The sequence below is a fragment of the Mobula hypostoma genome, chromosome 27 (assembly GCF_963921235.1).
Source record: "Mobula hypostoma chromosome 27, sMobHyp1.1, whole genome shotgun sequence".
Classification (NCBI taxonomy): Eukaryota; Metazoa; Chordata; class Chondrichthyes; order Myliobatiformes; family Myliobatidae; genus Mobula; species Mobula hypostoma.
In genome coordinates, this window is record NC_086123.1 from 32,948,422 (window position 1) to 32,964,066 (window position 15,645).

At 43.3% G+C, this 15,645-nt stretch overlaps 2 protein-coding genes across 5 annotated transcripts in view; one reads left to right on the forward strand and one right to left on the reverse strand.

The window, feature by feature from the left end:
* Positions 1 to 9,777, forward strand: part of LOC134338385 (rab5 GDP/GTP exchange factor-like) — a 74,740-nt gene extending 64,963 nt beyond the window's left edge. For all 4 annotated transcript variants that reach the window (XM_063034178.1, XM_063034176.1, XM_063034175.1 and 1 more), the window contains exon 9: positions 4,746 to 9,777. In XM_063034178.1, the coding sequence (XP_062890248.1) occupies positions 4,746 to 5,072 (327 nt within the window). In that variant the 3' untranslated portion in view covers positions 5,073 to 9,777. The remainder of the gene's footprint in view (positions 1 to 4,745) is intronic.
* Positions 9,778 to 9,913: 136 nt separating this feature from the next.
* Positions 9,914 to 15,645, reverse strand: part of morc2 (MORC family CW-type zinc finger 2) — a 104,426-nt gene continuing 98,694 nt past the window's right edge. The window contains exons 25-26 of the mRNA XM_063034173.1: positions 11,764 to 11,952; positions 9,914 to 10,183 (exon numbers count right to left, since the gene is read on the reverse strand). Coding sequence (XP_062890243.1) covers positions 10,115 to 10,183; positions 11,764 to 11,952 — 258 coding nt within the window. The 3' untranslated portion in view covers positions 9,914 to 10,114. The remainder of the gene's footprint in view (positions 10,184 to 11,763; positions 11,953 to 15,645) is intronic.

A 15,645-nucleotide genomic window follows, 5' to 3' on the forward strand; every position in this document is an offset into this window, starting at 1 on the left:
AAGATAGCTGATGCATAACCATGGCTTTTTGCCAATCAAAGGAGGTGATTTTCTCCTCTGGGTTGTGACTTGGCTTAAGATTCCCACAGTTTGAGAGCCTGAGCAGTAAATGTCTCTCTTGGCTAGTACATTATACTGTCATCTGGAACGAGTGAAAGCTGAGGGTTATTTGATTGAATATTTAATATTTCTTTATGATATGAGACCATTCAGCCCCCAAGCCTGTGCCTCTCAGCAGTTAACTGCACCACCCCACTTGTATCCTTAAAACTGTTCTCCCACACGTGTCCATACAAAGCAGTTCCCCCCCCCCCCACCACCCCAGTCACTTCAGTTAGGAGTCATTTACAGTAGGCAGTTCACCTGCTAATCAGTGCAGTGTTGGGCACGTGGGAGGGAAATGGATTGTCCAGGGAGGGGTCCGCAGTCACACGGAGAACATGGCACACTCCCCACGGGTGGTACAAGTGCCCACACTTGAACCTGTGTCACAGGAGCTGAGGCAACAGCACTGTCCCCCTGCACCACTCAGTCGTCACCGAACGCAGAGATGTCTGTACGTTGACAGGAATGGGGACGACATTGTAGAAATACGAAAGGTCATTGCATCTTTGAGGGGAGAGTTGACAAATGTTCGAAACAAGGTGTGCTTTTAGGTTGGTATGGAAACACCAATGCACTTGAACAGAAAAGTGCTACATAGTGGATACAGCCCAGTGCATTACAGATAAAGGTTGATTTATACTTGTGCGTACGGGCTACGCTGTAGACCTGATTTATACTTCTGCGTAGCCCTACGCGGTAGTGAGCATGTGTAGTTATGTCTGCGTCATTCTGCAATTCACCGCCAAAACGCTAGTTGGAGGTGGGGTTTCTATGCCATTGTGTTGAGTTTCTTTGTGAGAGACATGGACGAGGAAATGAATTTCAAATATTTTCGGATGTCGGCAGGTAGATTTGACAATTTGGTTCGTCGTCTCCAACCGTTTATTTTGCATCGGTGTACAGACATGGGGGAAAAAAGCAACCGGAAATGTGTATGAGGAAATGCGATGCTACCAAGCGGACCAATCACAGTTGTTGCGGTCTGTGTCACCGCAACGCAGGAGTTACATTTTTGGGGAGGTACGCGATACCTACAGCGTACATTTGACGCACAAGTATAAATCAGCCTTTAAGCCCTCTACACCATTGAGCATGTCTATGTGGTGGATTGTTGTAGGAAAGCAGCATCCATCATAAGGGACCCCCAACACCCAGATGATGCTCTCTTCTCACTGCTGCCATCAGGAAGAAGGTACAGGAGCCTCAGGACTCACATCACCAGGCTCAGGAACAGTTATTACCCCTCAACCATCAGGCTCTTGAACCAAGGGGGATAACCTCTCTTGCCCCATCTTTGAAATGTTCCCACAACCTATGGACTCGCTTTCAGAACCACATTCTTGATATTTATTATGATTTCTTTTTGTATTTGTAGGTTGTTGTCCTTTGCACACTGGTTGAATGTCCATGTTGGTCAGTCTTTCATTGATTCTGTTATGATTATGCCATAGATTTATTGAGTATGCCTACAGGAAAATGAAATCGGATTGTATATGGTGATACATATGTACTTTGATAATAAATTTACTTTGAACTTTTCAGCAAGAAGCATTTACTTTGTCATATAAACTGTAATGATAAGATAAATATTTAAACAGTGAAAGGGAACAATTTCTAGAAACTTCTAGTTTGTTTACCATTGATTTTATTTTTAATTGGGGTAAAAAAAAATCTCAGCAAGCAGAGTATTGTAAACACAAAATAATCTGCAGATGCTGTAGTCAAAGGAACACTCACAATGTGCTGGAGGAACTCAGCAGGTCAGTCAGCATCAGTTGAAAAGATTAGTCGACCTGTCGGGCCAAAACCCTTCGTCAGGACTGAAGGAAGAACTTTGGGGAGGGTTTGAAGAATGCTGGTAGTTGAAAAAAACAGTAATTTTTAAGACATAGGGGTGGGGGAGGGGAAGCAGGGAGGTGATTGGCAGGAGAACAATGTGCAGTAGTAGAAGGAGGCGGAACTATGAGGGAGGTGATGCGAAATAGGGATAGAGGAAGGGAGGGGGAGAGAATTACCGGAATTTGGAGAATTCTATGTTCATACCAAGGGGCTGGAGACTACCTAGACGGTATATGAGGTGTTGCTCCTCCAACCTGAGTTTAGCCTCATCATGGCAGTAGAGGAGGCCATGTATGGGCATATCTGGGAATGTGAAGTGGAGTTGAAGTGGGTGGCTACCAGGAAATCCTGTCTGTTGTGGCAGATGGAGCGGAGGTGCTCGACGAAGCGGTCTCCCAATCTGCGTCGGGTTTCACTGAAGTAGAGGAGGCCGCACCGGGAGCACCGGATGCAATAGATGACCCCAACAGACTCACAAGTGAAGTGTTGCCTCACCTGGAAGGACTGTTTGGGGCCCTGAATGGTGGCAAGAGAGGAGGTGTAGGGACAGGTGTAGCACTTGCGCTTACAGGGATAAGTGCCGGGTGGGAGATCCGTGGGGAGGGACGTGTAGACCACGGAGTCGCAGAGGGACCCATCCCTGTGGAAAGCAGAGAGGGGTGGAGAGGGAAAGATGTGCTTAGTGGTGGGGTCCTGTTGAAGGTGGCGGAAGTTGCGGAGGATAATGTGCCGGATCCGGAGGCTGGTGGGGTGGTAGGTGAGGACAGGGGGAACTCTGTCCCTGTTGTGGTGGCGGGAGGATGGGGTGAGGGCCGAAGTGCGGGAAGTGGAGGAGATGCGGGTGACAGCATCATTGATGATGGTAGAAGGGAAACCACGATCCTTAAAGAAAGAGGACATTTGAGATGTCCTGGAACGGAAAGCCTCATCCTGGGAGCAGATGCGGCAGAGACGGAGGAACTGGGAATAGGGAATGGCATTTTTGCATGTGGTGGGGTGGGAAGAGGTATAGTTGAGGTAGTTATGAGAGTCAGTGGGCTTGTAGAAGATGTCAGTGGACAGTCTGTCTCCAGAGATGGAGACCGAGACATCGAGAAAGGGGAGAGGAGTGTCCGAGATGGACCAAGTGAATTTGAGGGCTGGGTGGAAGTTTGAAGTAAAGTCGATGAAATTGACGAGCTCAGCATGGGTGCAGGAAGCAGCACCAATGTAGTCGTCAATGTATCGAAGGAAAAGTTGGGGAGCAGTACCAGAATAGGTTTGGAGCCCAGACTGTTCCACATAACCAAAGAAGAGGCAGGCATAGCTGGGGCCCATGTGAGTGCCCATAGCTACACCCTTAGTCTGAAGAAAGTAGGAAGAGCCAAAAGAGAAGTTATTAAGTGTGAGAACCAGTTCCGCCAACTGGAGGAGGGTAGTGGTGGTGGGGAACGGGTGAGGTCTATTGTCCAGAAAGTAGCGGAGGGCTTTGAGGCCTTCTTGATGGGGAATGGAGGTGTATAAGGACTGGACATCCATAGTAAAAATGAAGCAGTTGGGACCTGGGAACTGGGAAGTTATTGAAGAGGTGGAGGGCATGGGATGTATCCCGGATGTAGGTGGGGAGGGACTGAACTATGGGTGACGAAATGGAGTCCAGGTAGGCAGATACAAGTTCGGTGGGACAGGAGCAGGCAGAAACTATGGGTCTACCGGTTCAGTCAGGCTTGTGTATTTTTGGGAGGAGGTAAAACCAAGCGGTACGGGGTGTGGGAATTATGAGTTTAGCGGCTGAGGTGTGATGCTGAGATGCCCTTACCCGCACCTCCTCCATTTTCCGCACTTCTGCCCTCACCCCATCTTCACACCACCACAAGGACAGAGTTCCCCTTGTCCTCACCTACCACCCCACCAGCCTCCGGATCCAGCACACTATCCTCCGCAACTTCCGCCACCTTCAACAGGACCCCACCACTAAGCACATCTTTCCCTCTCCACCCCCCTCCGCTTTCCGCAGGGATCGGTCCCTCCCCACGGATCTCCCACCCGGCACTTATCCCTGTAAGCGTAAGTGCTACACCTGTCCCTACACCTCCTCTCTTGCCACCATTCAGGGCCCCAGATAGTCCTTCCAGGTAAGGCAACACTTCACTTGTGAGTCCGTTGGGGTCATCTATTGCATCCGGTGCGGCCTCCTCTACATCGGTGAAACCTGACGCAGATTGGGGGACCGCTTCGTCGAGCACCTCCGCTCCGTCCGCCACAACAGACAGGATCTCCCGGTAGCCACCCACTTCAACTCTGCTTCCCATTCCCATTCGGATATGTCCATACATGACCTCCTCTACTGCCATGATAAGGCTAAACTCAGGTTGGAGGAGCAACACCTCATATACCGTCTAGGTAGTGTCCAGCCCCTTGGTATGAACATAGAATTCTCCAACTTCCGGTAATTCCCTCTCCCTCCCTTCCACTATCCCTATTTCGCATCACCTCCCTCATAGTTCCGCCTCCTTCTACTACTGCACATTGTTCTCCTGCCAATCACCTCCCTGCTTCCCCTCCCCCACCCCTTTGTCTTAAAAATTACTGTTTTTTTTCCAACTACCAGCATTCTTCAAACCCTCCCCAAAGTTCTTCCTTCAGTCCTGACGAAGGGTTTCGGCCCGAAACGTCGACTAATCTTTTCAACTGATGCTGACTGACCTGCTGAGTTCCTCCAGCGCATTGTGAGAACGTGCAAAGTAAAAAAAAAAGTTAAAGGAAGCTCTTTTTCTATTTTGAGATTGTATCTCTGGATAACATTAAATTCTGTGTTCCAGTGCTGCGCTGTCACCTTTATCGAGAAGTTGAATGGACCGTCTCTCAATATCACCCACGAGGAATTTGAACAGTATATGCAAGGTCACAGATTGTCAGCTAGAAAGATTCCGAGCTGCCCTCTCCTGCAGAGTGCCGACTCGGAGATCCAGCAGATGCACAGAAATCTACAGATGCTGCTCTCTCAACTCTGGGAGAGGCAAGACCGTATCATCAGCGAGGTGAAGAAACTGGAGCAGGACGTCCTGGAATGGAAACGCTCCGTTAAGGAGGAAGTCGAGGAAAGCATTGGAAAATTTGCACTCCGTAACACTTCGAATGAGGAATGAGGTACTACTTGGGACCGTGCAGAAAAGGCCTGTGTAACTGTGACCATTCCACTATTTATACAGAATCAGACTTTGCACAGTAATTATTATTAGATTGCACAAAAGAAAATTAATTTTTATAGACTTGAATGCAAAATAAAATAGCTCAATATTTCATTATATTTATCTTCCCTTTTAATACTTTAGCACTTGTATATGAACTTTAATTGACCAGTGTACGTCAGTAACATTAATGTAAAGGCACAAGGGTGAGTAAGTTCCGCTGGATTCCTACTGCGTCCAGTGAGACCATCATGTGGTACTGAAGGGCTTTCTGGTCCGTGAGTTTTGTATTGGAGAAATATAATCCATATGCAGTCAAAGAGCCCAAAGCAAGAGAATAAAAGCTTTTTAAAAATGATGGGCAGGAAACTGATCTTGGAGTAGGTTAAAAAGTCAGCACTATATCGCAGGCTGAAGGGCCTGTATTCTCCAAATTACAAAACTGATAGATGAAAATGAAGGATTTTGTTTAAACGTCCCGATCAGGGATACATCTCACGTTTGCTTCTAGTTAGCTAACTTAAGCATCAGAGAGCACATGTCCTTTCAAATGCATGTTCATGTCCTGTATTTCAACTCCCAGCCCTGTACAGCCAAATGGAGAAGGATTTGTAATTAAAGAGCTGGAAAAAGGAGTGGACTGTCACTTGGAGAGATTGTGGCCAGTCGCTCACCTCAGTACCACTCTTCTCCATTAACCCCATACCCCCAGCTATCATAAAAATCTATTGGTCCACCTTGAACGTAGATGACAGCTAAGCCTCCACAGCCCTTGGAAAGAGAAACCCAAGATTCACCTCCTCCTGGGTGAAGAGATCCTGAATGGATAACTCTTGCTCTGAGATTCTCTCCGCTGTCTTAAGTACCTCGGCCAGAGTGGTCTGTATCCACTCTGTGATGCACAAAAAAATTGTACATTTTGATAAATTCATTCTTTGAAATTTGTATGCACCCAATTCAGCTTAATTCTCTCAAGACAGACTTATTGCCCAAGGATTTAGTCTTGTGAACCTTTTGCTGCACTTCTGTGATTGAAAATGTATCATCCTCTATTTTCATATATTCCCACAGCACAGGGAGGCCATTTGGCCCATTGAATCTGTGCCAGCTCTTGGTTTGCACTTATTAGTTTCCTTTTCCACCAGCAGCACCTAATTCCTTGATACCTATTTTCTGTCATGTACACATCAACTCTTCCCAGTTCAGCACAGTTAACCTATCAGCACATCTTCAGGACGAGGAAGATCTCAGAGCACTAGGACCAGTGGAGGAGTAAACCCCAACAGTCGAAGGGGTAACGTGCAAACTCCACACTGCATCTCAGGTCAGGAATGAAAACCAGGGCTCAGTAAGCTCTGAGAGAGCTCAGTACTTTTAGTGAGACCAGACCGATTTAACTCTCTTCAAATATGGTCCTGACAGTGAGTTGTATAACATGGAGCAACATGTTTCTACTCTTGTACTCAAGATGACAGTGAAAGCCAAACATCTGCCATCAGGATTGAGACTGTACCTGGATGTCAACTTTCAGTAAATTGTGTACAGAGTGTCCCACTGAACACCAACATTTTCACTCTTTCACAATTGAAAGCGTTTCTATTTTTTTGATCGTTTAATTTGTGGGGAATTGTTCTGGAGTCTGTGGCATTTTGGAAGATAATAACCAATATTGCCATAAGCACTGTGTTTAATATTCCAGTGTGCATGTCACCATAAATTGGAGAATTTTCACCCTTCAGTCCCATTAGTTCAAAAAATAGTCTTCAATACCAATCATTTGGAGTAACTTGAGCCCTGGTTTAAGACCATAAGACATAGGAGCAGTATTAGGGCTTTCAGACCACCATGGCTGATATATTATCCCTCACCCTGTTCTCCCCGTAACCTTTGACGCCCTGATTAGGCAATCTGTCAACCTTCTAAAATATACCCAATAACTTGGCCTGCACAGTCATCTGTGGCAATGAATCCCAGAGATTCACCACCTTCTAGTTAAAAGAAATATTTAACCTCTGTTCTGAATGGATGCCCGTCTAATTTGAGGCAGTGCCCTCTGGTCCTAGACTCCATCACTGTAGGAAATTTCCTCTCCACATCTTTCAATATTTAATAGGTTTCAATAAGATTCCCCCCATTCTTCTAAACTCCAGCAAGTACAGGCCCAGAGCTATCTAATGCTTCTCATATTAACCCTTTCATTCCTGGGATCTTTCTCATGAGCCTCCTCTGGATCCTCTCCAGTGGCAGCAGATCTTAGCCCAAAGATTTCTCAACTGTACATGAGTGGCAAATGGGGGTATTAATTTTTCACTCTTCTGTCAACCGAGAAAGAATAATTGAACATGCATAGTTCTTAAAATGTGTTTGACGTAACCTTGGGAATGAAAATAGAACTGTGGAGTGTTATAATTTGGATAGATTTAACCCCGATAAAGCAGCACACAATGCAGGAGTAAGAGGAAAGATTGATTTTGGGGGATTTGTAATTAAGCAAAAGTGGGGCTGACTGTGATCATGTCAGAGCAGTAAAGAAGAAAGTAGGAAAACCCAGAGTTGGTTTAGAAATACATTAACAAGGACAGGGCTTTCTTAGAGATCAGTGTATGTCTTTTGATATGAAAACTATATACACTTTAACTGTAGATGTTGTTTATGTAATTTTGGAATTTCAATGCTGGTTGGGGTAGTTATTGCCAGATTCAGGATATAAAAGTTTAAAAAACAGGACACAGCAGGGCCCCTGATCCCTCCCCAGTTCTCTGCAGTTAACTGATGTACTGCTGGGAAAACTTGTATCATTGTATAAAAAAACAGATAATCCTTGATTTTTTTTTGTAAATGATTTGATAACCAGCAATTTATCCACTACCAAAATGTGCATTAGTAGGCTGACCATTTGTTACCCATTCTGTATTGTCCCCGCATGAGCAAGCTGCTTTTCTTGAACTGTTGTGATCAATACTTAGTTCTTTTAAAAAGTGACTGGATAAGGTTAGAAGCTTTTGCTTTCCGGACGATGGCAGAACAGAACAGCAGAGCCAATAAAATCTGCTAACATTAAGGTCTCTCCTACAAATTGCATGTTGGGTGTCGATGCTGTAGAACAGCTCAGGTTGGCCTACGGCAGTAATTTTAAATTTGCTGACGTTGGTCACTTCAATTCTCCATTTCATTCTAACCTCTTTGGTGCCTGCCTAAAGCAGGGGTTACCATCCTTCTTTATGCTATGGACTAATACCATTAAGATTGAGGACAACAATTCATCTTCTATTTGCGCATAATCCAAGTCTCTGACTCAGTTCAAATTCAGGAAAAGATGTTTTCCTCCTTTGTCTCCAGCTGCTGGAATTTAAAGTAACTGTTGCCTTGATAACTTTGGTCCCCAGCCTATTGTAGGCCTTCTCATCTTAAAACATGTATTTTCTCACTTCAATTCTGAAGTGGAGTCATTGGCCTGCAACACTTGACTGTTTCTCTCGCTACAGTTTATTGCTGCAGATATTAATTAACTAAGCTTCCCAACTTGGTGCTGCCCCTGTACCAAGTTCAGATCTTGATATGGTAAATCGGTTTTGAGGTACTACTGGGTAGTTAATGTAAAATAGTAATAGACTGTTTAGAATGAGATTCTTGGCTCATTGTTCTACCAACATCTACGCATGAAGGTAATTTAGTGGCTTCTACTATATAAAAATGAAGGATAAGGCAGGGTCTGGGGCTATCATACTGTATATTGAAGAATTTCAAAGTATTATTAGAATCCATTTATCTACAAAACTCCAATAAGACCTTCCCGTACAATATCGAAGCAGTTCCAGCAGGACCACTGGTCACAAACCAAAATAAAATTTCTCATTCAGTGCCTGAGCTGGAATTTGAATATATTCTCTAGTTTTCATCCGTCTTCAGTGATGGAGGGTCAGACTACAGTCAAAATTCATTAAGATGCTTTCAAGTTTTATTAATTGTCATTCAAATTTTCTAAACGGTCTTCTTCGAAGGTGTGAACATTCTTTTAACAAACATTTTATAGACTTATTCCTGACAACTTTGCAAATATTTTTGAATTTCTACTCGAAGTTGTGTGAATAATCTTTATTAAATGCACTATGTTTAATCTACTTGTGCAGTATTATTTACAGTTTGAGTCTCGAATCTTGCACACTTCTATGGCAACCTGACACTAGACTGCCCCAGCTGCTGTGCTTCATGCATGCTAATTTGATAAGTGAGGCTTTGGGCCTACTCTGGCGTTCAGATCTGAGGACTCAATTTTGGTCTGGAATGCCGTTGTTTCATTCTTTGATAATAAATGTACCTGAATCCTGACTAATACTGAAAGGTCTCATTCAGTAGGATAGTGATCAAAGTACCCTGACAAAAGTTAAAAAAAAAGATGCAGGTTCAGAACAGGTTTGACAGCGTGTAGTCAAGAACAAAACAGAGATACTGTTTAAGAAGAAGTAAAAAAAGACCAAAGCCACTTCTGTTGTAGCTCAGCTGTTTTGGATTCTTCCCAAACAAAAGTTGTTCACCTCATTGTGGTTGAAAACTCTTGCTAAATACAAAAGCCTCAACAATGTAATTTGCAAGTCAGTGTCTCAGCTGGGCCTAGCACCACACTCACCCTGCATCTACAAAGGTCAGTTGCAGTGAAGAATGTGCTGCTGTGTTGGTAATAAATAAAACCATGCCAAAACAGAAAGACAAACCCTGACAATTCAACACCAGCATAATTGCAGGCAAGCCTTTAAAAAGGAAATAAGGTAGACAGCCGACCACAACAGACTGGCAAAAATGGTACAACTGTATTTTTAATAAATATAATACAAAATTACAGGCTTGTTGATCAAGGTGTAAAACGTTAAAGGTAAAACCTCAAAATGAAGTAACAATTATCTAAAACACTGCCTACACTTAGTCCACCGTGCTGCAGTGTACCAAACGATTCCAATACACATTGTAACAGGTGTATGTCGGGGAGGAGTGGGGTGGGTACTTCAGTCCACTTTTGTAATTAGTTCTTCAATATAGGCATCAAGCTCGTCATCTGTGCTAATTTCAATATCCTGTTAAAGCAAAGCATGACACTTATTAGTGGCTTATTGCAGCCAAAGTGCTTCTCACAATAACCCATGTAATCAAATAGACTTTGCTTGCAGGTAAGTGAGCGCTCCTTGAAATAAAGATATAAATATGAACCTCAACAGCAAAAACTGAAACCATCCAACTACAAGATCAATGCAACAGAGCCTGATGCTGCTGCACAAATGCATTTTCTACTTCAGGTCATGGAGGGGACTGGAGTCTGCCTTCTCTCATCAGCCAAGGGGCATGGAGAGCAGCCAAGCTGAGATCACATCTATCCACACAGATGCTGGCACCTGGAGCAACAACACAAATCTACTAGAGGACTTCTAATGGTTGAGCAGAATCTATAGGGGAGAGCAATTGTTGATCATTTCAGGTTGTGACCCTACCTTGGGACCCAATGAAGGTGATAGGTAATTAAGAGTCCGAGTGGGGTGAGATGAGTGCCAGTTGGTGACTGGGGCAACAAGGAAAGGTGAGAAACAACAGGCAAATAGGTTACCCAGGCAGAATTAAGTGTTCTTTTTCTAGTTCAAATTTGGCAGACCAGGCAATTTGTTTGCAGATCACCAGCACTCTGTCACCACAGCCCATCTTTTACATGCATACCAGTGTTCAGTTGAAAAATGCCAAAGCTAGAGAACAAACAACATCAACACTAAGTGCAGCCACAACCCGACATATTCCACAAGGATTCATAACGTATTGCAGGAACCTGGGATTTTCCTAGCTTTGGCAGTCAGGTGCATTTCAATCTAAGTACACCACTGGGAATTTCTGTGCAAACTCTTGGGGAAAAAAAAGGATTTGTTATTATTTTTACAAATCCCTTGCTTCATTGATGAAACATTTAAATCCAATTAAGAGAACTTGGAGCAGGAGCTGATCAGTCAAAAGTCCTGTAGAGCTAACTGGTTGATACCACTCAAAATCGTCCTCTTGTATTTAGGTTGTAGAAAGATTATAGAAATCTATTGGTATTCTTCTATTCTAAAGACACAGTCCACGTCCGTCCACCCGTGCCAAAACCAACTCAGACTGTCCCTACCTGGCCAAACTTCCCTCTTACCTTTCACAAATTATTCTCCCTCTTCTCATTAACCTACATGTGCCCCCTAATCTGTACTTCAAATTTAAAGCATTAAGGGCTTCCCCTTCCCATATTTCATCTTTACACCTCTCCAATACTGCACTCAAAATTGAAGAATTGTGATTTCAGAGGTTCCCATCCTCAGGTCCACAGAACCCTCCATTAATGAATAAAAAAGGTTGGGAACTCCTAGCTAAGACACTGGAGACATTACTCTACTTTTCTCCCTGCACCTCCAACCAATTCCAACCACTGGAATAAGCTCTCTTTCATGAATGGCTTAAGGTCTGAATTCTGCTTCTATTTCCCCTCCTTCCCCACTCAATCATATCATTCTTTTAAACCCGTCTGAAAATCCAGTTTTGACGCCTGTCTTTTTCTCTGATCACACTGCTACATAAATGTTTTTAATGCTTGTAATAATCTTTGTATAACCCTGAACAATAAACTCATTCAGGCAACAGATACCTCTTGTACTTTCCGCAGAAGCTCCACTATATTATTTCTCAGTTTGCACAACTTTTCCTGTGCATCCATCAGCTCTGCGTCATTCTGTTGCAACTTTTTCTCGGTTGTTCGGACCCGCTCTTCAGCACGGGTCTGGTAGGCAGTGCAGAGATTCTTCAGACCCTCTTCATATTGTTCAAAATAATCTTTCTGTATTTGCAAGCAAAAGGAAACATTTTTCAGGCTAGCAATTATAGGAAAGCAACTTTAATAAGTTTGGGCATTTATGTACTCAAGATATTCCCAATGGATTGGTGTTTGATAAGACCATAAGTCATAGGAGCAGAAGTAGGCCATTCGGCCCATTGAGTCTGCTCCACCATTCAATCATAGGCTGATCCAATTCTTGCAGTCATCCCCACTCCCCTGCCTTCTCCCCATACCCTTTGATGCCCTCCCTGGCTAATCAAGAATCTATCTATCTCTGCCTTAAATGCACACAATGACTTGGCCTCCACAGCCACCCTGGCAACAAATTCCACAGATTTACCATTCTCTGACTAAAGTAATTTCTCCGTATCTCTGTTCTAAATGAACGTCCTTCAATCCTGAAGTCATGCCCTTTTGTCCTAGACTCCCCTACCATGGGAAACAACTTCGTCATACCTAATCTGTTCAGGCCTTTTAACATTCAGAATGTTTCTAGAAGATTCCCCCTTCATTCTCCTGAACTCCAGGGAATACAGCCCAAGAGCTGCCAGACGTTCCTCATACAGTAACCCTTTCGTTCCTGGAATCATTCTCGTGAATCTTCTCTGAAACCTGTCCAATGTCAGTATATCTTTTCCAAAATAAGGAGCCCAAAACTGCACACAATACTCCAACTGTGGTCTCATGAGTGCCTTATACAGCTTCAACATCACATCCCTGCTGTTATATTCTATACCTCTAGAAATGAATGCCAACATTGCATTCGCCTTCTTCACCACTGACTCAACCTGGAGGTTAACCTTTAGGGTATCCTGCACAAGGACTCCCAAGTCCCTTTGCATCTCTGCATTTTGAATTCTCTCCCTATCTAAATAATAGTCTGCCCATTTATTTCTTCCACCAAAGTGCATGACCATACACTTTCCAACATTGTATTTCATTTGCCACTTCTTTGCCCATTCCCATAAACTATCTAAGTCTCTCTGCAGGTTTTGCTTCCTCAATACTAGCTGCTCCTCCAGCTATCTTGTATCATCTGCAAATTTAGCCACAAATCCATTAATACCATAGTTCAAATCGTTGAATAGTTTAAATAGTGGAGTAACATTTGCAATTTGCCAGAACCTATCGATTCTTGAAAGATCATTATTAATGCCTCCATAATCTCTCCAGCTACTTCCTTCAGAACCAGAGGGTGCATTCCATCAGGTAGAGGAGATTTATCCACCCTCAGACCATTAAGCTTCCAGAGCATCTTCTCAGCCATAATTTTCGTTGCATATACTTCACTGCCCTGACACTCTTGAATGTCTGGTATACTACAGATGTCTTCCACTGTGAAGACTGATGCAAAATAAGCTTTCAGTTCCTCTGTCATCTCTGCGTCTCTCATTACAATATCTCTAGCGCCATTTTCTATTGGTCCAATATCTACCTTCAATCTCTTTTTACCCTTGTTTTTACTTAAAAAAGCTTTCAGTATCTTTTTTGATATTAGTCGGCAGCTTCCTTTCATAATTCATCTTTTCCTTCCTAATGACCTTCTTAGTTTCCTTCTGCAAGTTTTTAAAGCTTCCCAATCCTCTATCTTCCCACTAGCTTTGGTTTCCTTGTATGCCCTCTCTTTTGCTTTTACTTTGGCTCTGACTTCACTTGTCAGCCACGGTAGTGTCCTTCTTCCATTCGAAAATTTCTTGCTATTTGGAATATATCTGATATGTATAAAAGCTTTGGATGTGGATGCAAGAGGCATGATCAGTGTTCACTGATGACACAAAGCTTGGCAGAGCTGTGGATAAGCGAGGGGTAGTCTCAGACCTCGGGTGCCAGGATCAGGTCTCAGATCAGGTGCACAGCATTCTATAAAGAGGGAGGGTAAGCAGCCTCAAGTCGTGCATATTGGGACTAATGACATAGGTAGGTAAGGAGGTCCTGAAGAGAGAATATAGTGTGTTGGGTAGAAAAGCGGGACTCCCAGGGTAGTAATCTCTGGATTGCTACCTGTGAGGTAAGAATAAGATGATTTGGCAAATGAATGTGTGGCTAAGGTAACTGGTGCAGGGGGCAGGGTTTCAGATTTCTGGATCATTGGGAAATCTTCTGGGGAAGGTATGACCTGTACAAAAAGGACGGGTTACACCTGAACCAAAGGAGGACCAATATCTTTGCAGGCAGGTTTACTAGAGCTGTTGGGGAGGGTTTAAAATAATTTGGCAGGAGGTTTGGGAAGCAGAATGATGGGGCTGAGGATGAGGCAAATGGTATACAAGAAGATGCAGTATGTAGTGAGACTGTAAAGAACAGGCAGATGATATGGCAAAATTGCAGTCAGTGAGATGCTGAAGTGTAACATGATAGTAAAATTGAAAAGGGTGATGAATACAGGACTGAAGGTGTTATAATTGAATGTACGCAGTATACAGAATAAGGTAAATAATTAGAGATTGGTAGGTATTACGTTGTGGGCACCACGGAGATGTGGCTGAAAGAAGATCACAGTTGGGAGTTAATTGAAAGGACAGGCAGTTAGGCAGAGGGTGTGAGGTGGTTCTGTTGGTAAAAAGTGCAATCAATTCCTTAGAAAGAGGTGACATAGTATTGGAAGATCCTCATGGGTAGAGTAAGAAACTGCAAGGGTAAGAAGACCCTGAAGGGAGTTACATACAGGCCTCCAAATAGTATCCAGGATGTGGACTGAAAATTACAATGGGAGATAGAAATGACATCTTAAAAAAAGGCAAAGTTATGATAGTCATGCGAGATTTCAATATGCAGGTGGATTGGGAAAATCATGTTGGCGCTGGATGCCAAGAGAGGGAATGCCTATGAGATGGTTTTTTAAAGAGCAGCTTGTGGTTGATCTCATGGGGGAAAGGCAATTCTGGATTGGGTGTTGTGAAATGAACCACATTTGATTAGGGAGCTTAAAGTAAAGGAACTCTTTGGAAGCAGTGATAGAGTTCACCCTGAGAAAGAGAAAGAGAAGATAATGTCAGCTGTATCAGTATTACAGTGGAGTAAAGGGAATTACAGAGGCATGAGAGAGGAGCTGGGCAAAGTTGATTGGAAGGAGACACTAGTAGGGACGATGGCTGGAGTTTCTGGCGGCAATTCCGAAAGCAGAGGATAGATGCATCCCAGAGACGAAGAAGTATTCTAAAAGGGAGGATGAGGCTGACAAGGGAAGTAAAAGACAGCATTAAAGAAAAAAAGAGAGGCATATAGAATAGCAAAAATTAGAGGAAAGTTAGAGCAATGGGAATCTTTAAAAAAAAATAGGCAACTAAGAGGCAGAAGAAAAAAGATGAAACAGGAAAGAAAGCTAGTCAACAATATAAAAAGATACCAGAAGTTTATTTTACTCTTTATATATTTGAAAGAGGCAAGAGTAGCTATTGGACTGTTGGAAAATGACGCTGGAAAGGTAGCAATGGGAACAAAGAAACGGTGGAGGAACTTTTAAGTATTTTGCATCAGAAATGAAGACACTAGCAGTGTACTAGAAATTCAGGTGCCGGGCAGATGTAAATGTAGTTGCTATTACTAAGGAGGTGGTGCTTGGGAAGCTGAAAAATCTGAAGATAGATAGTTCACCTGGACCAGATGCACTACTCCCAGGTTTCTGATAAGAGTTAGCTGAAGATATTGTGGAGGCATTAGTAATGTTCTTTCAAGAAATACTAAATTCTGGAA